Source organism: Python bivittatus, unplaced genomic scaffold (assembly GCF_059951505.1).
Source record: "Python bivittatus isolate LINGU-HERP-01145 unplaced genomic scaffold, Pbiv_v1 ctg000340_np1212, whole genome shotgun sequence".
NCBI classification, from domain to species: Eukaryota; Metazoa; Chordata; class Lepidosauria; order Squamata; family Pythonidae; genus Python; species Python bivittatus.
In genome coordinates, this window is record NW_028277056.1 from 15069941 (window position 1) to 15092158 (window position 22218).

Below are 22218 nucleotides of genomic sequence, written 5' to 3' on the forward strand. Positions count from 1 at the left end.
AAGAGGATGACCAGCAGCAAGGTGGATGGACTCAGTTACAATAGCAATCAGTGAACCATTGGAAAAGCTGAAGGACCTGGTTAGGGACAGATCATCATGGAGAAAATCTATCTATATGGTTGCTAAGGGTCGACAGGGACTTGGTGGCATGTAATCAATCAATCAATTCATCAGATCCAGGTAAAAATACCCACCTGGGTTTCATTTCTTTCTCTTTTCTTTCTCACTGTTGCATGATCCACCTGGTGCAATACTGAAACCTGAGGATCTATATTGCCCTTTGGCTACAAGGTATCACCCCAAGTACTCTTCACCTTTTTTTTTGGTGAACTATAATAATTTTGTCTTAACAGGCTGTGTCACTATTAGTAACAGTCTGCTGATCCAATGTGGGTAGCAAAAGAATGTCTAATTCATTACTCCTTTCTATAAATACTTGTGGCAAAATACACATGCATTGTTTAACTCAACCTCTTAGTCAAAGTCCTTGAGTTCCCTCCCACACTCACACACACACATTTTGGCTTAGCAGAAAACATAATCTACCATACATGACATGCTCTGCAAAGAGATATTGTTGGTCTTGTATTCCTCAAGTACAAGTTTGTCAACAGAGATAACACAGCACTTCAATGCAACGCTGCATTATTTAAAATAGTTTCAATTCTGATGCCTCTGCCAAGGTCTTTGCCCCCACCAGCTTTGCCCCACCATTAAGATACCCTGTAGGGTTAAATGCATTCAGAAGTCTGTAAGGAAATCTCTTTGCAAAAGGTCAGAGCTTAAAATATATAGCCAAATAATCTATTCCCTGCTTACTCTGAGTGTGAGTCAAAGAGGATGACTCATACAAATAGAAAACAGCTGGTGGAGATGGTGGATACCAAAGTCTATGCCAAGGACAAGAATAGAGGCACTTTTCATCAGTTTTCTCTTGCCAGGTTTCCTACCTGATTTTCAGGCTGTTTTGTGTATTTTATTGCAACTTCATTCCAACAGAAATGAAGCGAGTAGAGTTTATTCGGATACACATATTTCATCTGTTTAGTTTTATTATGACAGATTAGAATTAGTGGAGATAATGGGGATATTTAACCCTTCTCTTGCTGGCTTATTGGCCTACATGATTATAAATAAATGATTTTTACCATTTTTCTAGATCTGGTAGCCCTAATTTATCTTTCGAGGAACCTCAGTGAGTGAAAGTGAATGCAGGAAACCACATGTTTTTTCTCTGGCATTCTAGCTACAAAACACATTCAGAACAATTGTTGGGAAAAGATGCTCCTTGAATTCTTGAGGATTGTGGAGTGGACAAACAATCCTACTTGATATCTGTTTATGAAGATTCACGTGCAGGACCTAGGTCTGCAAAAGAAATCTACACACATTTCAGTGAAAGCACACAGCCACAATGCATTGAAGCAGCTTACACTGAGGAGTGAACGGGTTCCATTTCTGGTTGCATTCTCCGCTCAAACTTTCACACCAAAAGACAAGACATGTGAGAAACCGGAATCCAAAACAGAGCACGTATTTGGGAAAGTTGCCTACAAAAATGTTGATCAAATGTTAAAAAAACAAAAAACAACCCTACATACGGGTTATTTGTATGTTTTTAAAAGTAAATATTAGGATTTTTACTAAATTGCATACTAAAGTAAGTATTTTAATGTAGCTGTGGATGATGACAAATTTATATTTTCCAGTATTTCCAATACTGCCTAGAAATAAATCCAACTGAAAGATTTAGATTGGATCTATACCTTCCACTCCACAGCACAAGATATTAATGCTGAAATTCTATTTAGAAGGCCAAGGAGGAGAGTGAGGCAAATGTATAAATACTCACATATAAAGTCTTGCCCCCCCCAAAAAATGTATTTTATGGTTTTTGGTACCAACCATATATTCCCCAATCATTCCTCCTTTTGAGCCTCAGCTGTTTATGGCTTCTGCACTGCATTTGTGTGACAGAATAAGCCATAAGTTTCATACCTAGATATTCATTTCTTCACTTTAATTTCAGTTTAATTAACAATTTAATTATATTTCCAAGCCCCAGAGAGAAATGCGTGTTTCCTGATAATGAACAAATCCGGCTTATCACATCATGCAAACAGCTTCATGCACTTTATATTAAACATATAAATATACTCCCGACACAATTTATATATATAGATACATCCTTATTCAGCTTTTTTTTTAAACTTGGCAATTTAAAACTTTTTGTGAGATGGTTATTGTAACTCTGTTCTGTCCCGCATGCTATGATTTAGCCCGCTCTGCAAAAAATGCTGCATATGGTAATTTCCTGAGAGGGAGAACTAGGTCTCTTAAGACTTTTTCATTAGGCCAAGACAACTAAACTGCTATTGTAGAAATTATTTAGAGAAATTACATTACAATAGTATGGCGGTGCCTGCATGCGGTGTTGTAGTACAGTAATGCTAGAACAGCATCACAATTCCTAGATGTATTCTACTGAACCTATCTTTCATCCACCCTAAGCCGTTACTGACACTGAAATTCATTTCTTTGGTTAATTAACAATTTAATTATATTTCTATCTGTTTAGTTAAAGGAGTTTAGTTCTCTTCTTTTTAAGACTGGAACTCTTATTGCAACCTCACTGGATTGTAATGGACTATAATTACAGATACATGTAGGATATAAGGTATGTGTGTTTGAATGTATTTGTACATGTGAAAACGAACTTGATGTTATCAGAACCCAGCAGTTAAAGTCATAGAGTTTATGAAACCACGTTTTAGGTCGTCTTTAATTTTAAGATTATTTTTGAACGGTTCTTTTCCCCCCTCTCCTTTGGTGCACTCGGTCAAATGCTGCTTTTCCCATTACGAATAAAAAAAAATCCATTCAAGATGTATCTGCTTCTATGTCTGCTGTGGAAGTGTCAATTAAGTTTGAAGAAGAGTAGAGGGGAGATCAAACTGATATGGCTTTCATTGGGTCTGCCAGCTTGGAGGGTTTCTGCTTTGTTTCCTTTTCAGAAAGAAGCTCGTGTTATCTGTTACTTTGTTCCTGCTTCGGCTCAATACGCAGTTTCTCTCCAAGTTTTCTGATAAGTTCTGCCAGCTCTTCTGTGTTCTGTGATTTTTCTTCAAGGAGCTCATATCGAAGGCTTGAGATGTCGTGTTTAATTTCTTTCAGTTCACCTGTAAGAGAGAGAAGATCGAAGGCTCACCAGAAGGAAAGAAGGAATCAAGGGCCTATTTCCAGAGGGGAAAGCTAATAAATAAAAGGCTAACAATGAGGGTAATAAAACTTCTGTATTATTATTATTATTTTTTATAATAATGAATCTATTTTGCAAAAGAGATGGGGGGTTTTTTCCCCCTCCAGAAATAGGGAATCTTTCCCAATAAGAAAAATAAGGCTTGATGTTGGATCTTGAAGCAGAGTGAACTCTGCCACTATTCTGGACAGCTTCTCCAGTATTTGATAACCATCAGCTATATTGACATCAGGATCCTTGTCCTTCACGTCTATATGGATCCTTGACAGGAATTATTTTTAACTTAATGGTGTTTTTTTGGGGGGGGGGCACCAGGTTCCAGTATCATCTTTGTTTCCAAGAATGCCACCTGATCTGAGAGACATTCTAATTTTTTTTTTTTAAGTGGGAAGTTGTAGCCCTCTGCTTTGATTTGTCACGTTGCACAAGAAAAAGTCTGAGCCTTCATTTGTTGGTTTGTATTATGCCCTGCTTTTCATCCAAAGGGCTCAGAGTGATATGAGATATACTTCTCTCTCTCAAGTCTTATCCTCAACTTTCAGGGAAGGATTAGATTGGAAAACACATTTATACAGTTCAGAGAGGACGCTAACTGGCCTTGTTATTCCAACAACTTCACATCTTATTTTGCCTCTGGTATTAAAGCACAATTTAAGGCCTTGGGACAGTCTGGCTGCTCAGCCTGTAATTCCTTTTAAAAATTCAAGTCTGTCTGGAAACTTCCAACATTTTCTACATCAGAGACCTGCTACTTTCTTTAGTTTCGCAGTAAACGGGAGAACTGCTGTTCCATTCACGTCGACCAGAGCTCACTTTGTGACTTGCAGATTGAGATTGTATATCCCGTTACAGATTACAAATTGCAGGGGTCAGGTTTCTGGATCCACTGCAGGCTGAAACACACAGCCAGGAGGAAAATTTATAGATATATAAAAATGCTGCCCTCCACAGTCAACCTGTACTGCACCTCTATACTGAGTCTGCTGGTGGCGCTACCTGCACAGCATATAACTTTTTTGGAGGGGCGGGGGGGTTGAATGATCCCAACCATTGCTTCCCCTCCTACCCAACGTCACCTATTGGCAGGAAAGCCAACCACTATCCACTGTCTTGAACATGTGATGGAGGTCAGAAGTCAGGGTCTCTTCTCCAGTATCTTTCTGCAGTTGGTTGATTTCAGCGCTACGAGGATCAATATCACTAGCGCCAATGCTAGCAATTCTCCTAACACTTGGTTAAATGTGAAGAGCAATTGCACGCTTCCTCTTCACTCCTGCAATGTTTCTCTCTCTCAAATTTGCTTTCCATTAAGCTACTGTTCCTCTTATAAAGGGGGGGGGGAGAGAGAGAGAGAGACCTGCTCCCCTATAATCAGCTCAGCTATAGTTTGTTTATTAGTGGAACTGGAATATCTTAGCCCTTGCTTCCAACTCCTTCATCTGCTGTCCCTCTCACGCTTCAGCCAGTTGGTGGTAACATTTTCTTTTCCTGTTGTTGCTCAGGATCCCTATTTCTTTCTGCCCCAAAGCTTTGGAAGCCCTCTGGAGTGAGCCTCACATTTTGTGCAGGGCTGGTCACTCAGCATCCCCAAATGCACCCCTTTAATTCTGAACCCTTAAAATCACACACTAGCCAAAGGAATACTGACCTCTTGATATACCAGCAGATCAAACTTTGGGAAAATAAGTGTGATTTTCAGTGCCCCAAGAGAAGAGTTAGCACTTGTGCAGGATGGGAAGATTTTGATTTTTGTGTGTATGTATGTATGTATGGGGGTGGGGAGGAGAGATTATATTTATAGGTGCACTAAACCTACAAAAGACTCAACATACTACACCTTGCTATAACAATGGATTCCTGCATTGGGCTGGGAGGCTGGGATAGATGATCTCCAAGGTCCTGTCCAGCCCTTACATTTTCTGCTTTCTGCAGATATGATTGGAAAACTGTGCTTCTGTTATACATCAGTTTGCTAATGAATCTTTGACAGCATGATCCTTGAGGAGACACTTCTAGGTCTGCACAAGGCTAGTATAGACCATATATTAAAAATATTTTGTGACAAAGATTTGGTGATATAAGCAAACCAGCAATCTTTGTTGTCTGATATTGTAATTATATCCATTCTACAATCTCACCTTCATTGACTTCATCACTCTCCTTGTCCACTTGAGCCTTCAGTACATATCGTTTAATAAGACGTTTCATAATCTTCTAGAAAAGAGAAGCATAAAAATGTTTTTAGCACTGATGAAAGCACCCCAGTCCTAAAAACTGACTAAGGCTTGGCTTGTTCTCCAGGAACTATGCAGAGTCTTACAATGACCAGGCTGATGCCCACACAAGTACTACCGTGTCATGTATATTTACTATATTAACTCAGAAGTCCCACTGATTTTAGTAGGATTTGCTGCTTCATAACTGTTTTCCTATATTTTTTCCATTGACCCAAATTGAATGTGATGCAGGAGATCCATATTCAAAACAACCCAATAAGGGATTCACTCAGAAGGCCAAGAGATGTTGTCTACTAACCCAAAGAACGAGACATGGAATAATAGAGATCAATTATACAGAGAGAGATTCCAGCTTGAAAGTTAGGAAAAATTTAACAGTAAGAACAGTTAGCCACTTGTTCAAAAAGGTGGTGGGATCTCTTCCCTGGATGCACTGAAATGGAGACTTAGCCATCTGTCTTAGATGTTTTAATTTGGATTTCTGAAGAGAGCAGGAGATTGGACTCAGTGGTCTAGTGGAGATTTTATGTTAATTCATAAACTGCCATGATTCAACTGGATCATGGCAATTCCCGAGGGAAGGGTTTCTCTATGGCATTTTCATAGTCAACCCCTCCCCCAAGTTACTTTGTGACTTCTTTACATGAGATTGAATACGTCTTATGCCTTATACTAAAATTCTGCAGATCTTTGTCTGTTGAATTTCCTGGATGGTTCCAATTGGCAGGATTCAGAATAGATTTGTAATTTACTGAATTAACCCATTTTTTCAGATCTGCATAATACACCAAACCATACTAACCAAACACGCTGGGTTATGAGATCTGGGCTGTAAGAACAGAAGTATAATGAAAAACCTAGCCCTTTGCCTCCAACTAGTGGTCATCCTAAGTACTGCAATCCAGATCTGGTAGTCCTACATGACACACTAACTCACAAAATAAATAAATAGCTACGTCTTTAACTGATCATTAAGCATGAAGTGCAAACCCGGGCTATCTGTTTCTATTCTATTTAACAACAGCCTTTTCCTCTTAAAATCTGGATCTTACCTGATACTGTCTCTGTGGATTATTTGAGCTGTTTAAGTTGAGATCATCTGTGCTTCTTATACTTGGTAGCTTATTTTGGTCCACCTGAAAAAGAGGAAATGATGGGAAGGGGTTTTTTTTTAGATAACTCCAACTTCTTTTTCTTCCTTTTTTCTAACTGCTGCATTTTTCAAAAAGATATGGGAAAATTGTTGTTGTTTAGTCGTTAAGTCGTGTCCGACTCTTCGTGACCCCATGAACCATATTGCGCCAGGCCTTCCTGTCCTTCACTGCCTCCCTGAGTTTGCTCAGTTTCATGCTCATTGCTTCAGTGATGCTATCTAACCATCTCATCCTCTGCCGTCCTCTTCTCCTTTTGCCTTCAATCTTTCCCAGCATCAGGGTCTTCTCCAAAGAGATCTCTCTTCGCATTAGGTGGCCAAAGTATCTGAGCTTGAGCTTCATTATCGATCCTTCCAATGAGCAATCAGGGTTGATTTCCTTTAAGATTGACTGGTTTGACCTCCTAGCAGTCCAGGGAACTCTTAAGAGTCTTCTCCAGCACCACAGTTCAAAGGCATCAATTCTTCGGCGCTCGGCCTTTTTTATGGTCCAGCTCTCACAGCCATGGGAAAATAGGGAACCCCAAATATAAGCCAAGGAAGAATGGATGAATCTTTTTATTTAATCCTGTCAACTCAAGTTGTACTATTTTATTCCTGTTAATTGCAGTGAATTAACAACTGGATTCTGTATAGATATATCGTTCTCATTTATTTCCCTCTCATTTCATGGCCTTTTGTATCCAGTGTTTTATCTTATTTTCTATCTAGGTACTTGATCATAGTTTTTAAGGATCCAGACTCTCTGCTTCACTAAACTAACATGGTTATATTCTCTTAAACTACTAATGCTGAGGAACATGACCACACAGACCAAAGGATTTCCAAAAACTAATCACATTTCATATATGGTGGAGTGATTTTTTATTCTCCCAAATGACTAGAACTTTAGCTACAAACATGATAGAGGAAGAGAAAGCTGTCATTCTGAGGATAATAACTATTAGACATGATCCCCATAACACCATAACACTGACCCTTTTATTTATTAGGCCCTAGGAACTTTAGAAGAGAAAAAACGAGCAACTCCCTCTTCACTTCTCTCTCTGCTCTGCATTCCCCTGATTGGAAGACTGACACTCTTAGGAAGAAAATAGTATTTCTTTGTTTCTTCTTATTTTCCTTATTTTAAGGACAGAAAACTTAAAGGCGCAAATTGTTTATTGGAGTATTCCTTAATAAACCTGACTTATCCCTTTGGATCTCCATCTACAGACCTTCTTAATGAGCTTAATTCTACTTGCATGCATATATCCTGCTAAATACAGGCTTCAGTGAATGGACCAAGGATTTCAACCAGGATTGCCTCCATTTTTCCCTACCACTATTGCATAATTACTACAATCTCATCTAAAACATGTATTTTTAATCCATGTGGCAAGTATGATATATAGCCTGATTTTTGTTTTAGCAATTCAGTTCTTGGAAGTACAGCTTTCAGGAAGCAAAATTTCACAGGAAGGACTATTTTTCATGCCCTGGAACATCATCTCACTGAATCTAAACATGAACACAGATTCTCTATAGGAAGTTATTTGTAGTGCTGTGCATAAAAATTATCCTGCACTTTTTCATTTCTAATTCTCTTTCATGAAAGAGAATTTCCTTTCTAAATTTGTTTCAGAAAATAAGTTTGGAGCATTTGCAGCTGTTTAGTTTTAAGGTCAACAAGACGTGCGTTAATTCCTATTTTTCACCATAAAATTATCTCTTCAGCAGTCTATTGTTCCCCTGATTTCTTCCATTCAATCCCAAAGGAAGTTATAATAAGGGAACACCTTCCATGGAGATTTTTCTAATTCAAAAAGTCAGGAGGCTTCAAGATCAGGACCACAGGCAGTAACAGGCACCTCCTACCATAAAGCTCAAAACCACCACTAAGAGAAAGTCAGAAATAATTCTCAGTCCCTCTGAGAGTAAGGCATAAAAGCAGAAGGTTTCATTAGGTAGCTGCGCAGTTTCAATTCAATATAGTAATATCTCAAGACTGGCTCTTAAATTTAACTTTGTAGGAAAAAAGGCCAAGTGAATGTACATTGCATTGCACTCTGTGAACACGTGGTGGCAGGATGTACTTAGTTTACACACACTTTCCGATTGTCTAATGGTCTGAAAGCTGACTTTAAACAATGCTAAATATGCTACCTCATTTCCTGAGACAGTAGGGTAGCACTGTTAATAGCCATTCATTTTACTTACTAAAAGCACACATCCTGAGGCAGCCATTGTATCGAATGGTTTAGGAATAGCATGCAGTTCCTCCTCCAACTCATACTATCAAAAACATGTAGCTCTAGAATGTGGCAGCTTGTTACCTGATTCATCTCAGCATCCTCCTGAAAACCTTTCTTATGGCAAAACAGTAATTTAAAAATCCACTTCTTTATTCTGAGTGAAAAGTAAAGCAGAGATTTGGGGCTAGGCACCAGATTGAAAGGTACAGGAAGCGTTCTGCCTTCCTCAAAATAAGAAAACCAGAGTTTCGCTCTTGCGAACTTCCATTCTACATCAGCATCATCCTGGAAGGCAGAGAAAACAGTCTATCAATAATTACCTACCTAGAAGAGAACATATACTTGTTTAAAGAGCTGCAGATTTCTCCAAATACCTACACACACACACACACACACACAATTTTTAATATATGCCATTCAAAATCAACATTTTTGTCAGGGTGACTTATATTAGGTTTTGGAACTGACTATAAATATTGTTAAATAAATAAATAAATAAAATGCAAATACATTTAAAATATAGAATGCATTAGAATGATTAAAATGCACGACACTAAAACAATGCCATAAAGGCAATGGCCTCAACACAAATTTCTGAACAGCAAGATGTTAAAAATCAACATACTGTTTGATTCAAATGAAACATCTTTGCTTACTACTGGGAAATAAAAACTTCTTTGCTTAGTGCTGAAAATACCTCTTTTTCCATAATCTAATAGCTCATTTTGTCAGGCAATTCTTTCTAGCATTTAATCAAAATCAAAATTTATTTTAGGGAACTCTTTTATCTCTTAACCTCTAGAATGGCAGATGACTATAGCTTCAGAAGATGGGTATCACACCATCTTTTAATAGCCTTTTCCCCAGGCTAACCTCCTTCAACTTTTCTTCAGAGGCCTTAGTATGCAGGCTCTGCGTCATCTCTTTTGTCTTCTTCTGGACATGTCCCAGTGTGTCAACATCTTTCTTGAATTACAGTGTCTAAAACTAGCCATAAAAGTATCATAAAAGCCTTGCTGAATTTGGCCAGTCCATAATTCTGTCATCCCAGAAAGCAACACCCAGAAGCATTCAGGAAGGTCACAAACATAGACCTGGTGACAGTCTTCCAGAAGAAGCCTTGACCAAAACAGAATACTGATGCAAATATATAGTTTTACTGCTGAATACTCATATTTAACTATCAACAGAGCAGTAAATCTAACTAATAATAATGAATAGTAATAGTTTTAGTTTATAAGAAAAACTCTATTAGCTCAAACAAAGGCTGCATCTATGCTACAAGGCTTCCTGTGTCTGTTTACTGTTTACTATTACCTAATTAAGAATATGTGCAACATTTTACTATCTCTCAGGAAAGTCCATATCAGTTTAATCAAAGTATTACCTCAATTTCCTGGAAGGAACTATTTATCATTGCGATAAGCATATTCAACAAAACAATAACCATGGTGACATTATAAACACCATAAAGGACATAGCCAATATTTTCAATAAATTTGTGCTTATAATTTATGACAACAGATTTCACTTCAGAAAGTCCAAATATTGCCCAGAACAAAGTCTTGAAGCTTTCTTCCACTCTGGAAAAAAAAAAAATACATAGAAGTGTGAACAAGTCTTACAAAAGATCTAGAAAAACTGAATTGTGTTAACAGCATCCTGCCTATCTTTAATTAATAGTACTTGAAAATATGATATGTCACCAGGGTGTCTGTAGGATATGTGTCTATGTATTTGTGTGTCAAAAATTGGAAGATGAAGGTGCATTGTCACAATCCAAGACCCACCATTTCTGTACCTGCATTGACACCATATTATCATCCAAAAGGGGTGTGGTTTGGATTGTGACATCATACCTTTCATCTTGCAGATTTTAACTGTCTATGAATACGCATGTATGTTCATCATCATCATCATCATCATCATCATCATCATCTCATATGCCACCCAATACTTGGTGACTTTGGGTGGCTTACAACAATCAAAGAAATTACAATAACATGAACATCAGCAATTTTAAAATTTCAAGTGAGACATGATCAGGTGTTGCTTGAAAAAACAGGAAAAAAAACTGCAGTTAGTTTGGCATGTCAAAAGTAGAAAAGTTTCCAGTCATAAAATGTACCACTATCCTGACCCAGTTTTTTTTTTCCCCCTCTTCTGCCTTCCTTTTTCCTACATATTTACATTTTCTTAGGATGTTTGAAAGAAATGACTATGTTCTGTAATTATCTAATTCGGACATTTTCTTAATATTCTTTTACATAATAACAGCAACCTCAATTTTTCTGAGTGTTAGTCCTGAGGAAACCACAATGATACTACCCACACACACAAGATCAATACTGGACTGGGAAAACCCTAATGCTTACAAAAACACCAACATGGGAGGGAAAGAATATAAAGAAAAAGCAAATTAGCACAATTAGAACTGAACTTCGTTAGCATAAAATACTGGATGGAGGAAGGGAAATATATCAGGGAAAGAGTAAAAAAAACAAAATTTGATGAAGGGCATAGGTGGATAGCTGGCTGACAGCCTAAACTGGAACAATTTATAGTATGGATTTTGATACAGCCCTCTCCAATTTATTTAACAATATTCTGTGCTGGATGATGGATTATAGGACTGTCTGTATACTCGTAACAGATGAACTGACTGCATGCTCATACATCTGTATAAGAATACTGAACTTTGCATGTACACAAAGTAAAGAATATGAAAAGTATCTATTTCATAAAGCATCCTCTGCATAGTATCTCCTCTTACGAATACATACAGGTACCATAGTTCTGCTTTCTCAATCTTAATCAATCCATCTACTGGCATTCAAAGATACAGTAGTATGAAATAATCACTCTGGTTAAAAGCAATAATTCCTCCTCATTCCATTCATAAAAAGGTTCCCCTAATCTGATTTCACTTGTTTGAAGACATCACTATTAACAGCACAGAAAATGGTACAGCAAATAAATGTTTTGGGGTTGGCAACCACAGCTCACTATGACAAGGGAGTTAAATACATCCTGCTCACACTAAGTTCATTACAAAGGCTAAAGGGCTTGATCCAACTGAGTGCCTTCCAATACAATCATTCACAGATTTCACGAGCATTAACTTACGTAGTGAATGCTTCATTTTGTTTTGCCCCCAAGTAGTAGGAGTAGAGATTAAACATTCCTATCATGAAGGCCACAAAAACCATGATAAATATAACCATGAACTTGAATATGTCTTTCACAGTTCTACCAAGTGATATCTGCAGGGGTCCAAAACTTTCATTGGCTGGCAAAATATAGGCGATTCTTGAGAAGCTTAAAACCACAGCAATTGCATACAGGCCTTCGGATATGATCTGAGGGTCAGATGGATCCCAGTCTATTCTCGCTAAAAAGAAACAAATATAAGAGTTTTAGTTTAATGTGTTGAGTTTTAGTCCTTCTACTTGCCTGCTCAAAAGTTTAGGTGAACCACAGCAGCCTAGGTGTCATTTAACCTTGTATGAAATATAGCACTTGGGAAAAATAGAGGGGTCTTCCTTTGTTCTGGAACTCAGTTCCTAGAACAATCTTCAGAATTGTTTCCCTTTGTCTTCAATACTGCTTACATTCAGGTCTGTAATGAACACTTCACTTTTCTAGCAGAGTGTGGTGGATGAAATTAGTGAATAAATTATGGATTCTCATAATAAAGACTTAAACTAACGTTTTATAACCTGGTGTTTTTTAATATAAATTGGGATTGCAGCTCTCTGCAACTCCCAGCCAGTGAAGGCCATGATGGCTAGAATTTTGAGAGTTGCTGTCCCATTGCATCTGGAAAGTATCAAATTTTGAAAAAAATGTTTTAAAAACTGCTGTCTGTTTTCTGGAATGGGCTTGTTTATAATGTCTTGCTGATATTTAATTTATAGCATTTAATTTAATTTCATGACTATGCAGTATACCTCTTTTACTTTAAAGAAAAAAAGACACATTTATGTGGTGTTATCCTGTTCAGTTTCTATGATAAGCCAATTTTGGTTAAAAAAATTGAGGGTCAGCTTATCTGTGGATGGGTTTATATGTGAGTATATATGGTGTACTATAGGACTGAATAATATAAATTCATATTTGAAAGGAATTAGAACATTAGTTTAGCTCTACAATATAAATCTGAACTGCTCACCCAAAGTGTAGTACTTTATGCTGGGGTCCAATGTTGCAGCTGACAAGTCCTTCATCTCTGTATCAGCATCAACAATATTCTGGGCTCTAGAAGCATGCCAAAAGGCCATAAATCTTGCAATGAATGAGGCTGCAAAAATAGCTAACATACCAAAATCTAGCATATTCCACAACTCAAACAGGTATTCCTTGGGACCTTGGGACCAAATTTCTTTACATTCAGCCCATATCATACCTAAAATAAGAAAGAAGAGGACAGGACATTAGCTTTAAACTTCATGCCCCCTCCTTACATCAAAAAGAACAAAAAGATGAAGACTTTGAACCTGCAGATTTGCATAGTATATTTGTACTTCTCAGCAGGAAATAAAGAGGCCATGGCTTGTCTTGCATCCCTTCCATCACTGGTCTTTTTGTCAAACTTATTGTTTTACTTGATAGTGGCAGAAGGAGCCGCAAGGAGCTCATCTGCCAAAAGTTCTGAAAGAGAGGAACAGAAAGGACTTGACCTTGTAGAATTATAGAAACATCAGGTCTTTACCCAAGGAAGCAGTCCTCAGACCATCCCAAATAAATGGCTTTCCCACCTTTGCTTGAATCCCTCCAGTGATGAGCATTTATGACTCCAGGAAGCAAGCTGTTCCACTGCTTAAGACAGGTAGTCCTCGGTTAACAACGGGAATTGGGACCGGAATTTCCATTGCTAAGTGATGCGGTCATAAAATGTGATGTCACATGACTGCATCACTTAGTGATGGCAATCGCATCAGTCCCCACTGGTGTCGTTAAGTGATTATCACAAGGACCTCCTTGCATTTTCCTGCCAGCTTCCAACAAGCAAAGTCAGTGGGGAAGCTGGCAGGAAGTCGTGAGTCCCGGGCGGCTCGCAAGCAGGTCAGTGAGTAGGTGGCTGCTGCAGCACAGAGTAAGTGCAACCAGGCTGGGGGTGGCTATTGCCAGGGGATAGAGGGTGTGCAAGCAGCTGGTGGGGTGGCTGCTGCTGGGGGTGGGAGGGTGCACAAGCCACCCTGTGCTCCGCCACCCCTGCTGCCCCCAACTGACCTTCGCCATCTTCCTCCTCCTGCTGACGAGGGCTGCACAAAGCACCAGGCCAGGTGCATCTTGTTAGCAAGGGGAGGAAGAAGATGGCAAAGAACATCTGGGGGTGGCAGGGGCAGCAGAGCATAGGGTGGCAGGGACAACAGCTTGCACGGCGGCCAAAAGGGTGGGGGGGAAGTTGGAGTGTACTGAAGTCATAAACATGGGCAAGCTGCCAAGCGCCCAAATTTTGATCACATGACCGTGGGGACATTGCAATGACCATAACTTCAAGGACTGGGCATAAGTACCATTTGTTCAGCATCGTTGTAACTTCAAACGGTCACTGAAAAAATGGTGGTTAAGCGAGGACTACCTGTTATTCTCACAGTCAGGAAATTCCTCATTTCAAATCCAGATCTCCCTCTATAAAGTCTCCACCCATTGGCTTTTGTCCTATCTCTGGGAGCTATGGAGAATAAATACCTGCTAACTGTGACAGACCTTCAAATATTTGAAGGATGCTATCATCTCTCCCTTTAACCTTCTCTTCTTTAGGCCAAACATACCTAGTTCCTTTCATCTCTTTTCATGGACCCCTTTCATAGACCCTTTCATTGCTCTTCTCTGCATTCTTTCCAGTTCCTCAAGTTCCAGTATTTTCTTGAATTGTGGTGACCAGAACTGGACACAGGGATGGTCTGACCAGTTCAGCATAGAGCAGAACTATCACTTCCCATTATGTCAACATTATACCTCTGTTGATGCAATTCAAGGTTGCATTAACTCTTTTGGCAGCCACACCACACTGCTGGCTCATGCTTAACCTGTGGTCTACCAAGATGACCATATCCTTCTCACAAGTACTATTCCTGAGGCAGACATTATCTATTTTGTACATGTGCATCAGGTTTTCCCTACGTAAGTACAGAACATTACTTTTTTCATGAGTGGATTGAGTTTTGTTGTACGGCCCAATGGTTGAATCTGTCAAGATTCTTTTGAAACTTGAATCTGTCTTCTAAGATGTTGGTGGTCCCTCCCAGATTTGTGTCATCTGCACATTTGATGGGCATCCCTTCTATCCCCTTATTTAAGTCTCTTATGAAAGTGTGAAAGATACAGAACCCTGAGGCACCCCACTGGATACCTCCCTCCAAGTTGATATAGAACCATAAGGACCACATGTTAGGTAGAATTGTTCAACCAGCTGTGAATCTATCTAGTAATGGGACCATCCATCACACATTGTTCCATTTTATCAAAGAGAAGACTATGGTCAACTTTACCAAAATACCTTACTGAAGTGTATAGGAAGTCCACAGCATTCCCTTGGTCTACCAATCTAGTCACTTTGCCAAAAAAAATCCAAAGCAGTAAATTTAGTATGGCATGGTTTATATTTTAAACAAGCCTATACTGGCTTATACTTAGATTATATGTTCTAAGATTTTCCTTAGGTACTTATGTGAGGCTGACCAGTCTGTAATTTCCTGGGTCCACTTTCCCCCTTTCTAGAAGATAGGAAATGCATTCATTCTTCTCCAATCTTCCAATACTTCTGCTGTACTCCAGGAGTTCTCAAAGATTACAGACAAAGGTTCTGAGATGACACGCACCAGTTTCTTAGCACTCTGGGATTAATTCAAAGCAGCTAGGTATTCTTTCACCAATTATTTACCTATTTTGACCTGCACTTTTGTTCTATGCCCTCATGGTGTGCTCCCTAATACTTTCCAGTGGTGCTATCTTAGTGCATCTCCATCCAAAATAAACAAACAAGACTGCTTTAGTAAGTAAGGAGATGCAACCATTTATGCAGAACCCATAAAACATTTTGCTTAGTGTCTACTGAGAACAGCCAAACTTAGCTGAGTTGTAATGTAGGGAAGGAAAAGAAAGGGAGTGAGACTGAGAACAGACTGAATAGATCAAGTCCTGAATTTCATTCTGTCTTTTTATAAAAGTCACCAACTTTCTCTTTTTAATACAGCTGAGATTTATTGGACCTGAATATTTAATCTAATATAGAATTACTTTGAGCTGCCTCCTTGTGGGACCATTGTGATTTGCTGCAAACAAAGTAAAGAAAGGAATTGACAAAAGGAAGGAACAGATGAAAGGCAAGCCACGTCTCAGCTTTTCCTGCACTGGGAAACATTGAAGTACAGCTGTTACTTGGTACCTTGAGTTCAAGTTGGCATTTTCAAGGAACATATATTACTGTATAACAAACATATATCTCATGGTATGCTTTGAAAATGATTCAGAAGAAGTCCTCTAGACCTCAAGCAAGCAAAGTACTTTTCTGCTATTCATTCAAGCAGCCCTACCTTTTTCAGGCTTTTGTGTGAGTTCATTCAAGTCAACTCCTTAAAGCAGCTACATCATTTTTCAGGGTCATACAGAGGCCTGAAAAAAACCAGGTTTCTTTAATGAATAGCGAAGACTTTTGCTGTGCTTATGTGATATTTGAAGCACATTAGGATAGAAGTGCGCAGTCCTCTTTTTTATATATGAAAAAATATTAATTATGAAGTAAAAGAAACAATTTCAAGGGATCCACTCATTCATTTACCCCAGTTCTTATTTCATCTCTTTATTTTTATTATATCTATTATTTGTTAATATTGAATATGATTACATTCACTTCTCAAGAATAGCCCTTAATTATCTGGAATACCAAGTCTTACCAAGTTGACTTTCTCTGGTGTTACATACTACTTCTTTCTAATGTTCACTAACAATATTCCATATGCTTATTGTCATGTCAAATTTGTAACCGACAAATTCTTTTTTTAAAAAAAAATTGCCTACAAAATATCTAAATTTATATAGATAATACAGACAGAAATGAAATAACATTATTTTCAGTTGATGTATGTTGTTAGTTCTATAGACCAATAGTTCTGTAGTGCTTTCATGATAACTTTTGAACTTATTTTTCACAGCATAATGCTAAAGTTAAAAAAAGCAGATGGTCAAGAAGTGCATTGGAACTTGAATTCTTTTTCCTAGGACTGTGAAATGTAAATTGAAACTGAATTAATAACATGTCATTTGCAAGCTATTGTTTTAATGTGACTATGAAATGTATTATCTAGGATGAATGTATAACCTATGAACATTGAGATCAGGTTAATTGGTCCAGCGCTAATGCAGCCAACTCCAAAAATGGTACTTGTATGAATAAGCAATGCATTATATACATGAACTTGTTCCTGGTTTGGAGCTTTAATACATAACTAAATTTCTTTACTTTGTATCTCAGTACTATGATACTGCAGGTGGTCCTTATTTAACGATCACTCATTCAGCAACCATTCAAACCTGCAACAGTGCTGAACGAGTGGTAGTTACAACCGGTCCTCAAAGTTCTGGCCAGCACAGCACCCCCACGGTCATGTGATTGTGATCGGGGCGTTTAGCAACTGGCCCAGATTTCTGACCATCACAGCATCCTCCAGTCCTGTAACCACAATTTGTGACCTTCCCTGCTGGCTTCCCACAAGCAAAGTCAATGGGGAAGCTGGCAGGCAGTTGGAAGTCGTGATCACACAAGGTCCTCATTTAATGACCCATGCAGTCCTTGCTTAACTACGGTAACCGGGGACTACCAGAACTGCCATTGCTAAGCATCACTTAGCAATGGAAATTCCGGTCCCAATTACTCGTTAACTGAGGACTATCTGTAATGCATCCTTAAACCTCTGTAACCTCTGCTATGGTTGCAAAACAGAACTTGGAGGAATATTTTTACCTATTACCCATGAGATAATCAGCATTTCCATCCAGGAGAAGCAAGATGTTTTCATTCGGAACAGCTGTTTTGCACTATCTGTTACGGTTTCATTAGGTTTTAGTTTGATGCCATCAAATCTGTCTGCTGCATTCATGACTAGGAGCCCAAGAAAAATGGTGAAAGAGGCTGCATGCGCCACAAATTTCATAAAGGGTCCACGCATTATTCTACCCAACTGCAAAACAGGTCAAAAAAGAAAAAAAAGGCAGTTCTTTCAGATCAGGTTTAGAGGAAAAAGGCAGTTAGTGAAAAAAAGTAACAGAAAACAAGTGAACGTACAAGTAAAATAATGAGATAAGCCACCTTTGATAGCAAGCAACTACATTTAGCACATTTGGAGGGCAGCAGTGTGTAGAACTGTTGTATATGTTTCCCAAACCAACAAGTCTACTAAGCGCAATACTATGCATTTATTTAAAAGCAAGGCTCATGTATTTCATAAGATTTATGTTTGTCCAGAAGGGCAGCCTAAAAATAGGTTTTGCCTTTCTTCTGAAAAATAAGCTGCTCACTTCTCTTGGCCAGATGGCCATTCTTCCCAATCACTCTTGTTAAAGACCTTGACAAAATTCTTGTTAAAGCTTCCAAAAGGATGGTTAAAGACTTCAATGATTAAAATGTATGTTGTAAATCAGGGGTCCCCAACCCCCAGGCCGCACACTGGTACCGGTCCGTGGGCTGTTAGGAACTGGGCCGCACAGCAGGAGGTGAGTGGTGGGCGAGCAAGTGAAACTTCATCTGTATTTACAGCCGCTCTCCATCGCTCGCATTACCGCCTGAGCTCTGCCTTCTGTCAGATCAGCAGCGGCATTAGATTCTCATAGGAGCGCGAACCCTACTGAGAACTGTGCATGGGAGGGATCTAGGTTGCACGCTCCTTATGAGAATCTAATGCCTGATGATCTGAGGTGGAGCTAAGGCGGTGATGCAAGCACTGGGCAGTGGCTGCAAATACAGATTACCATTAGCAGAGAGGTTGGACTGCACAGAGATCATAATAAATCAATCGCTTGCAGACTCATATCAAAACCCTATCATGTAATGTGCTTGAATCATCCCGAAACCATCCTCCCATTTTTCATGGAAAAATTGTCTTCCACGAAACCGGTCCCTGGTGCCCGCTGTTGTAAATGATCAACAAAATGCTTCAGCTATATTCTTTTAAACTGATTATGTATCTGTCTTTATATCTGAAGATGAGTTTTGGAGGCAAAGGCAAAGCAGGGGAAAGAGAGCATCAATATGAAAAAGAACTATCAAAGTAAACCAAGGTAATACCAGAACAGCTAGAGAAAGATTAATTCGCATCACCACCTACTACCCAATATTCTTAGAATAAGATAGATTACAATTCCCATCTTCTACCATCACTATGGCCATGGGGTTGGGTGGCAAGGAGCTGTATAACTAGGATTATGGGAATTGTAGTCTAACACATCTAGCTGCTTCATGATCTAAAACAAGCAAGAGAGGGGTATGGCACCTTAAGTACATTTACTGTAGCATGTTCTTTTAGAGATGTAAGTCATCTTCACATATTTGAAGTAGACAGTGAATACATTGCCCCTATATATTCTTCATGGGTGGGTGCAAGGAGGAAAAACTGCTTTGCGTGAAGAGGTACCAGCATGAAATCAGAAATAGCAAAGCAGAAAAAATGATAGCCATTCTCATGGTGGTACACAGGATTACAGTTAGAGATTAACTTTTTCCACCCTATAACATTTTCCCAATGTAACTTACACTACAAAAACCCAGAGTAGCCCTTAGTGCTTCATAAAGGATACACACATGAATACATGTGTTTTTTTAACGAGGCAAGTTTAGATAGGAAATTACCCCATGGAATAATAATAAATAAATAATTCTGACCCAATGTAGTAAATCTCCATTCCCAAACAGTGCTTATAAATAAAATCTTACAGTGGGAAATTCAGTCATGAGAATCCCATCCATGATTGAGCTGAAATCCCATGTCTCATCTAGTTTGATCCTAAAAGACAGGCACAGTTCCAAGAGCATTTTCTTTTCTATATCTGTCTGTCCATTCATCTATCCATCCATCCTAAAATTCTGCTCGAACTTCTACTAATTTGGAAAATGTTGAAAACCTACTCCTTCAAGCAGTTCAAATATATAAAAAAATGGATTAGATGTGTATGTCCTCTGATCAATACTTAAAAGAGGAATTACAGTTAATATAATTATAATAAAATCCAAGTAGAGCACATATTACACCTCTGCTTCACAAGTTGCATTGGCTGCTGGTTTGCTTCCGGGTCTAATTCAAGGTGCTGGTTTTGACCTTTAAAGCCCTTCATGGCATGGCGCCAGGTTATCTGAGGGACCACCTCTCCCCGATCACATCAGCCCATCCCATTAGATCCGGCAGGAAAGGTATGCTACACGTTCCAGCAGCCAGGGACTTGCATATGGTGGGTCCCAGGAGGTGGGCCTTCTCTGCTGTGGCTCCCGCCTTGTGGAACATTCTCCTCCCTGAAGTTAGACTCGCCCCTTCTCTGCTGTTGTTTAGGAAGTCCCTCAAGACCTGGTTGTGTCATCAGGCCTGGGGGTCTTTGGGAAGTTATTAAAAAGTCAGGCCCATCTCTGCACCAACTCATACCTTACTGCATGGAGCAATCCAATAAGCCACTGATAGGAACGGTAAGCCAACAGCTACAGCCAGAACCACTAAGAACTTCACTGCCATGGTCTGCTGTCGTAAGCCCGACAGATTCTCGTACCAGATTGAGAGAAGCTGCTGCTGGCAGTTTGGATGTGCAACAAACTGCGAAGAAAGAAAGCCCAAAGGAGCATTAGCCATAACCTGTCACTCACTTAAAAAGTAGCCTGTTAAAAAAATATTAAAACAGAAATAAATCTAAGTAATCTTCACATCACCGTCACAAAGGAGTTACAAAAATAAAGGTGGGGGAAAATCCTCTCTGTGCGCCTTATGTCTTTTTCTAAGGTAGAGAATTTTGATTACTTAACCAGAAGACATCCTGAATGTAATTTTCAGCAATATTGTTTTTAAAAAGGTTTTCCTCCTTCCAACAAAGGCCCCAGAGGACTGCTACTACAAACGAGCATAAAAAGTGCTAGACTGAGTCAAACTAATGGTACATTTTACTGGGTCCTGTTTAGATATTACTTCAATAATACCTTTGGGATTTTTGCAACACAAGGTTGGTAGGAACTATTCCTTTTATGGTATTACAGCATCTCATAAAAGCAATAGAGAAACTATTGCTTTTGAAAATGAAAAATGCACTTTCAGATATTTTAATAGCCGTATTTAAATACGATCTCTATAGCAGGTATCCAAGAACACGAGAGAGCTTTAATTCTCTTTTAACTTCTCTGCTTACATGCAATTGGACCTAAAGTGTACAATCTTTATGAGGCTGCAGGGGGAGGAGGGTACTTTTTTCTAAAAAAAAAAAAAAAAAAAAAAAGCTTTTGCGTGTTTGTTTGAGAGTTTTGGAGGTGTTAGTAAAATATATGTGTTAAGTTTACTGGAGTTTTAAAACACTAACACATGCATTAAAACAATCATCTTGGTAATTTTCTTGGTAACTGCAGGGTTGCATATAATTTGCATTCCGTGGTGTTGACTTATTTATTGTGTTGTATTTATTTAACACATGTATATATCCACCCATGTATCAGTGGAACTCTAGGTGGTAATCAAGAATGTAAACATAATACAATTATCAATACTGGTTTAAAGGGGGAAAAAAGACAAATGAGAGGCCCCCATAAAAATTTCATGAGCATAGATCATGCACAACCAATTGTGGATTTGCAAGAGAAGGGAATCCTCAATTGTTATCATTTATCATTTGTAGTATACATTTCTTACATTTTTGGGATTGACAGCATGTTTTAGTATGTTTGTATTTAAAGTAAAGATGGACATGACTAATTCTATTAGTTTTCTCAGGAAAAAACTGGCAGAAATGTATTTATCTGGGGGGGGGTTGTTTTTTTTGATAATTAGCCACCAAGATTTGGCAGCACAATTTTTGAGGACTGCCAAAAAGGGGTACTTGTTGATAACATGTGATCGAAGAGTTGTGGGCCATTTATTGCCTTCAAAGGAGAATATACAGGAAAGTCATCAAGTTAACAAGTACATTATACAGGCTAATCAGCACCACTCATGCTCCAGGATATATGGATGTTAAAAATTTAAATCCTCCATGAAGATCTATGTTTGTTTTCTGATACTTTGGGACAAGGATGTCACATTACTTAGACCAGTTTTGGTGTTCTGTGCTAGCAGTATTGAATAATTGTGAAGGACTTAACTGAAACTCCCG

General features: G+C 38.7%; 1 protein-coding gene across 3 annotated transcripts in view; it reads right to left on the reverse strand.

The window, feature by feature from the left end:
* Positions 1–570: 570 nt before the first annotated feature.
* The window catches only part of TRPC6 (transient receptor potential cation channel subfamily C member 6), a 63378-nt gene continuing 41730 nt past the window's right edge, over positions 571–22218 (reverse strand). For all 3 annotated transcript variants that reach the window (XM_088140608.1, XM_025167453.2, XM_088140609.1), the window contains 9 exons: positions 20517–20681; positions 17852–18068; positions 13055–13288; positions 12010–12274; positions 10271–10466; positions 8965–9168; positions 6549–6632; positions 5398–5473; positions 571–3179 (listed from right to left, as the gene is read on the reverse strand). In XM_088140608.1, the coding sequence (XP_087996734.1) occupies positions 3028–3179; positions 5398–5473; positions 6549–6632; positions 8965–9168; positions 10271–10466; positions 12010–12274; positions 13055–13288; positions 17852–18068; positions 20517–20681 (1593 nt within the window). In that variant the 3' untranslated portion in view covers positions 571–3027. The remainder of the gene's footprint in view (positions 3180–5397; positions 5474–6548; positions 6633–8964; positions 9169–10270; positions 10467–12009; positions 12275–13054; positions 13289–17851; positions 18069–20516; positions 20682–22218) is intronic.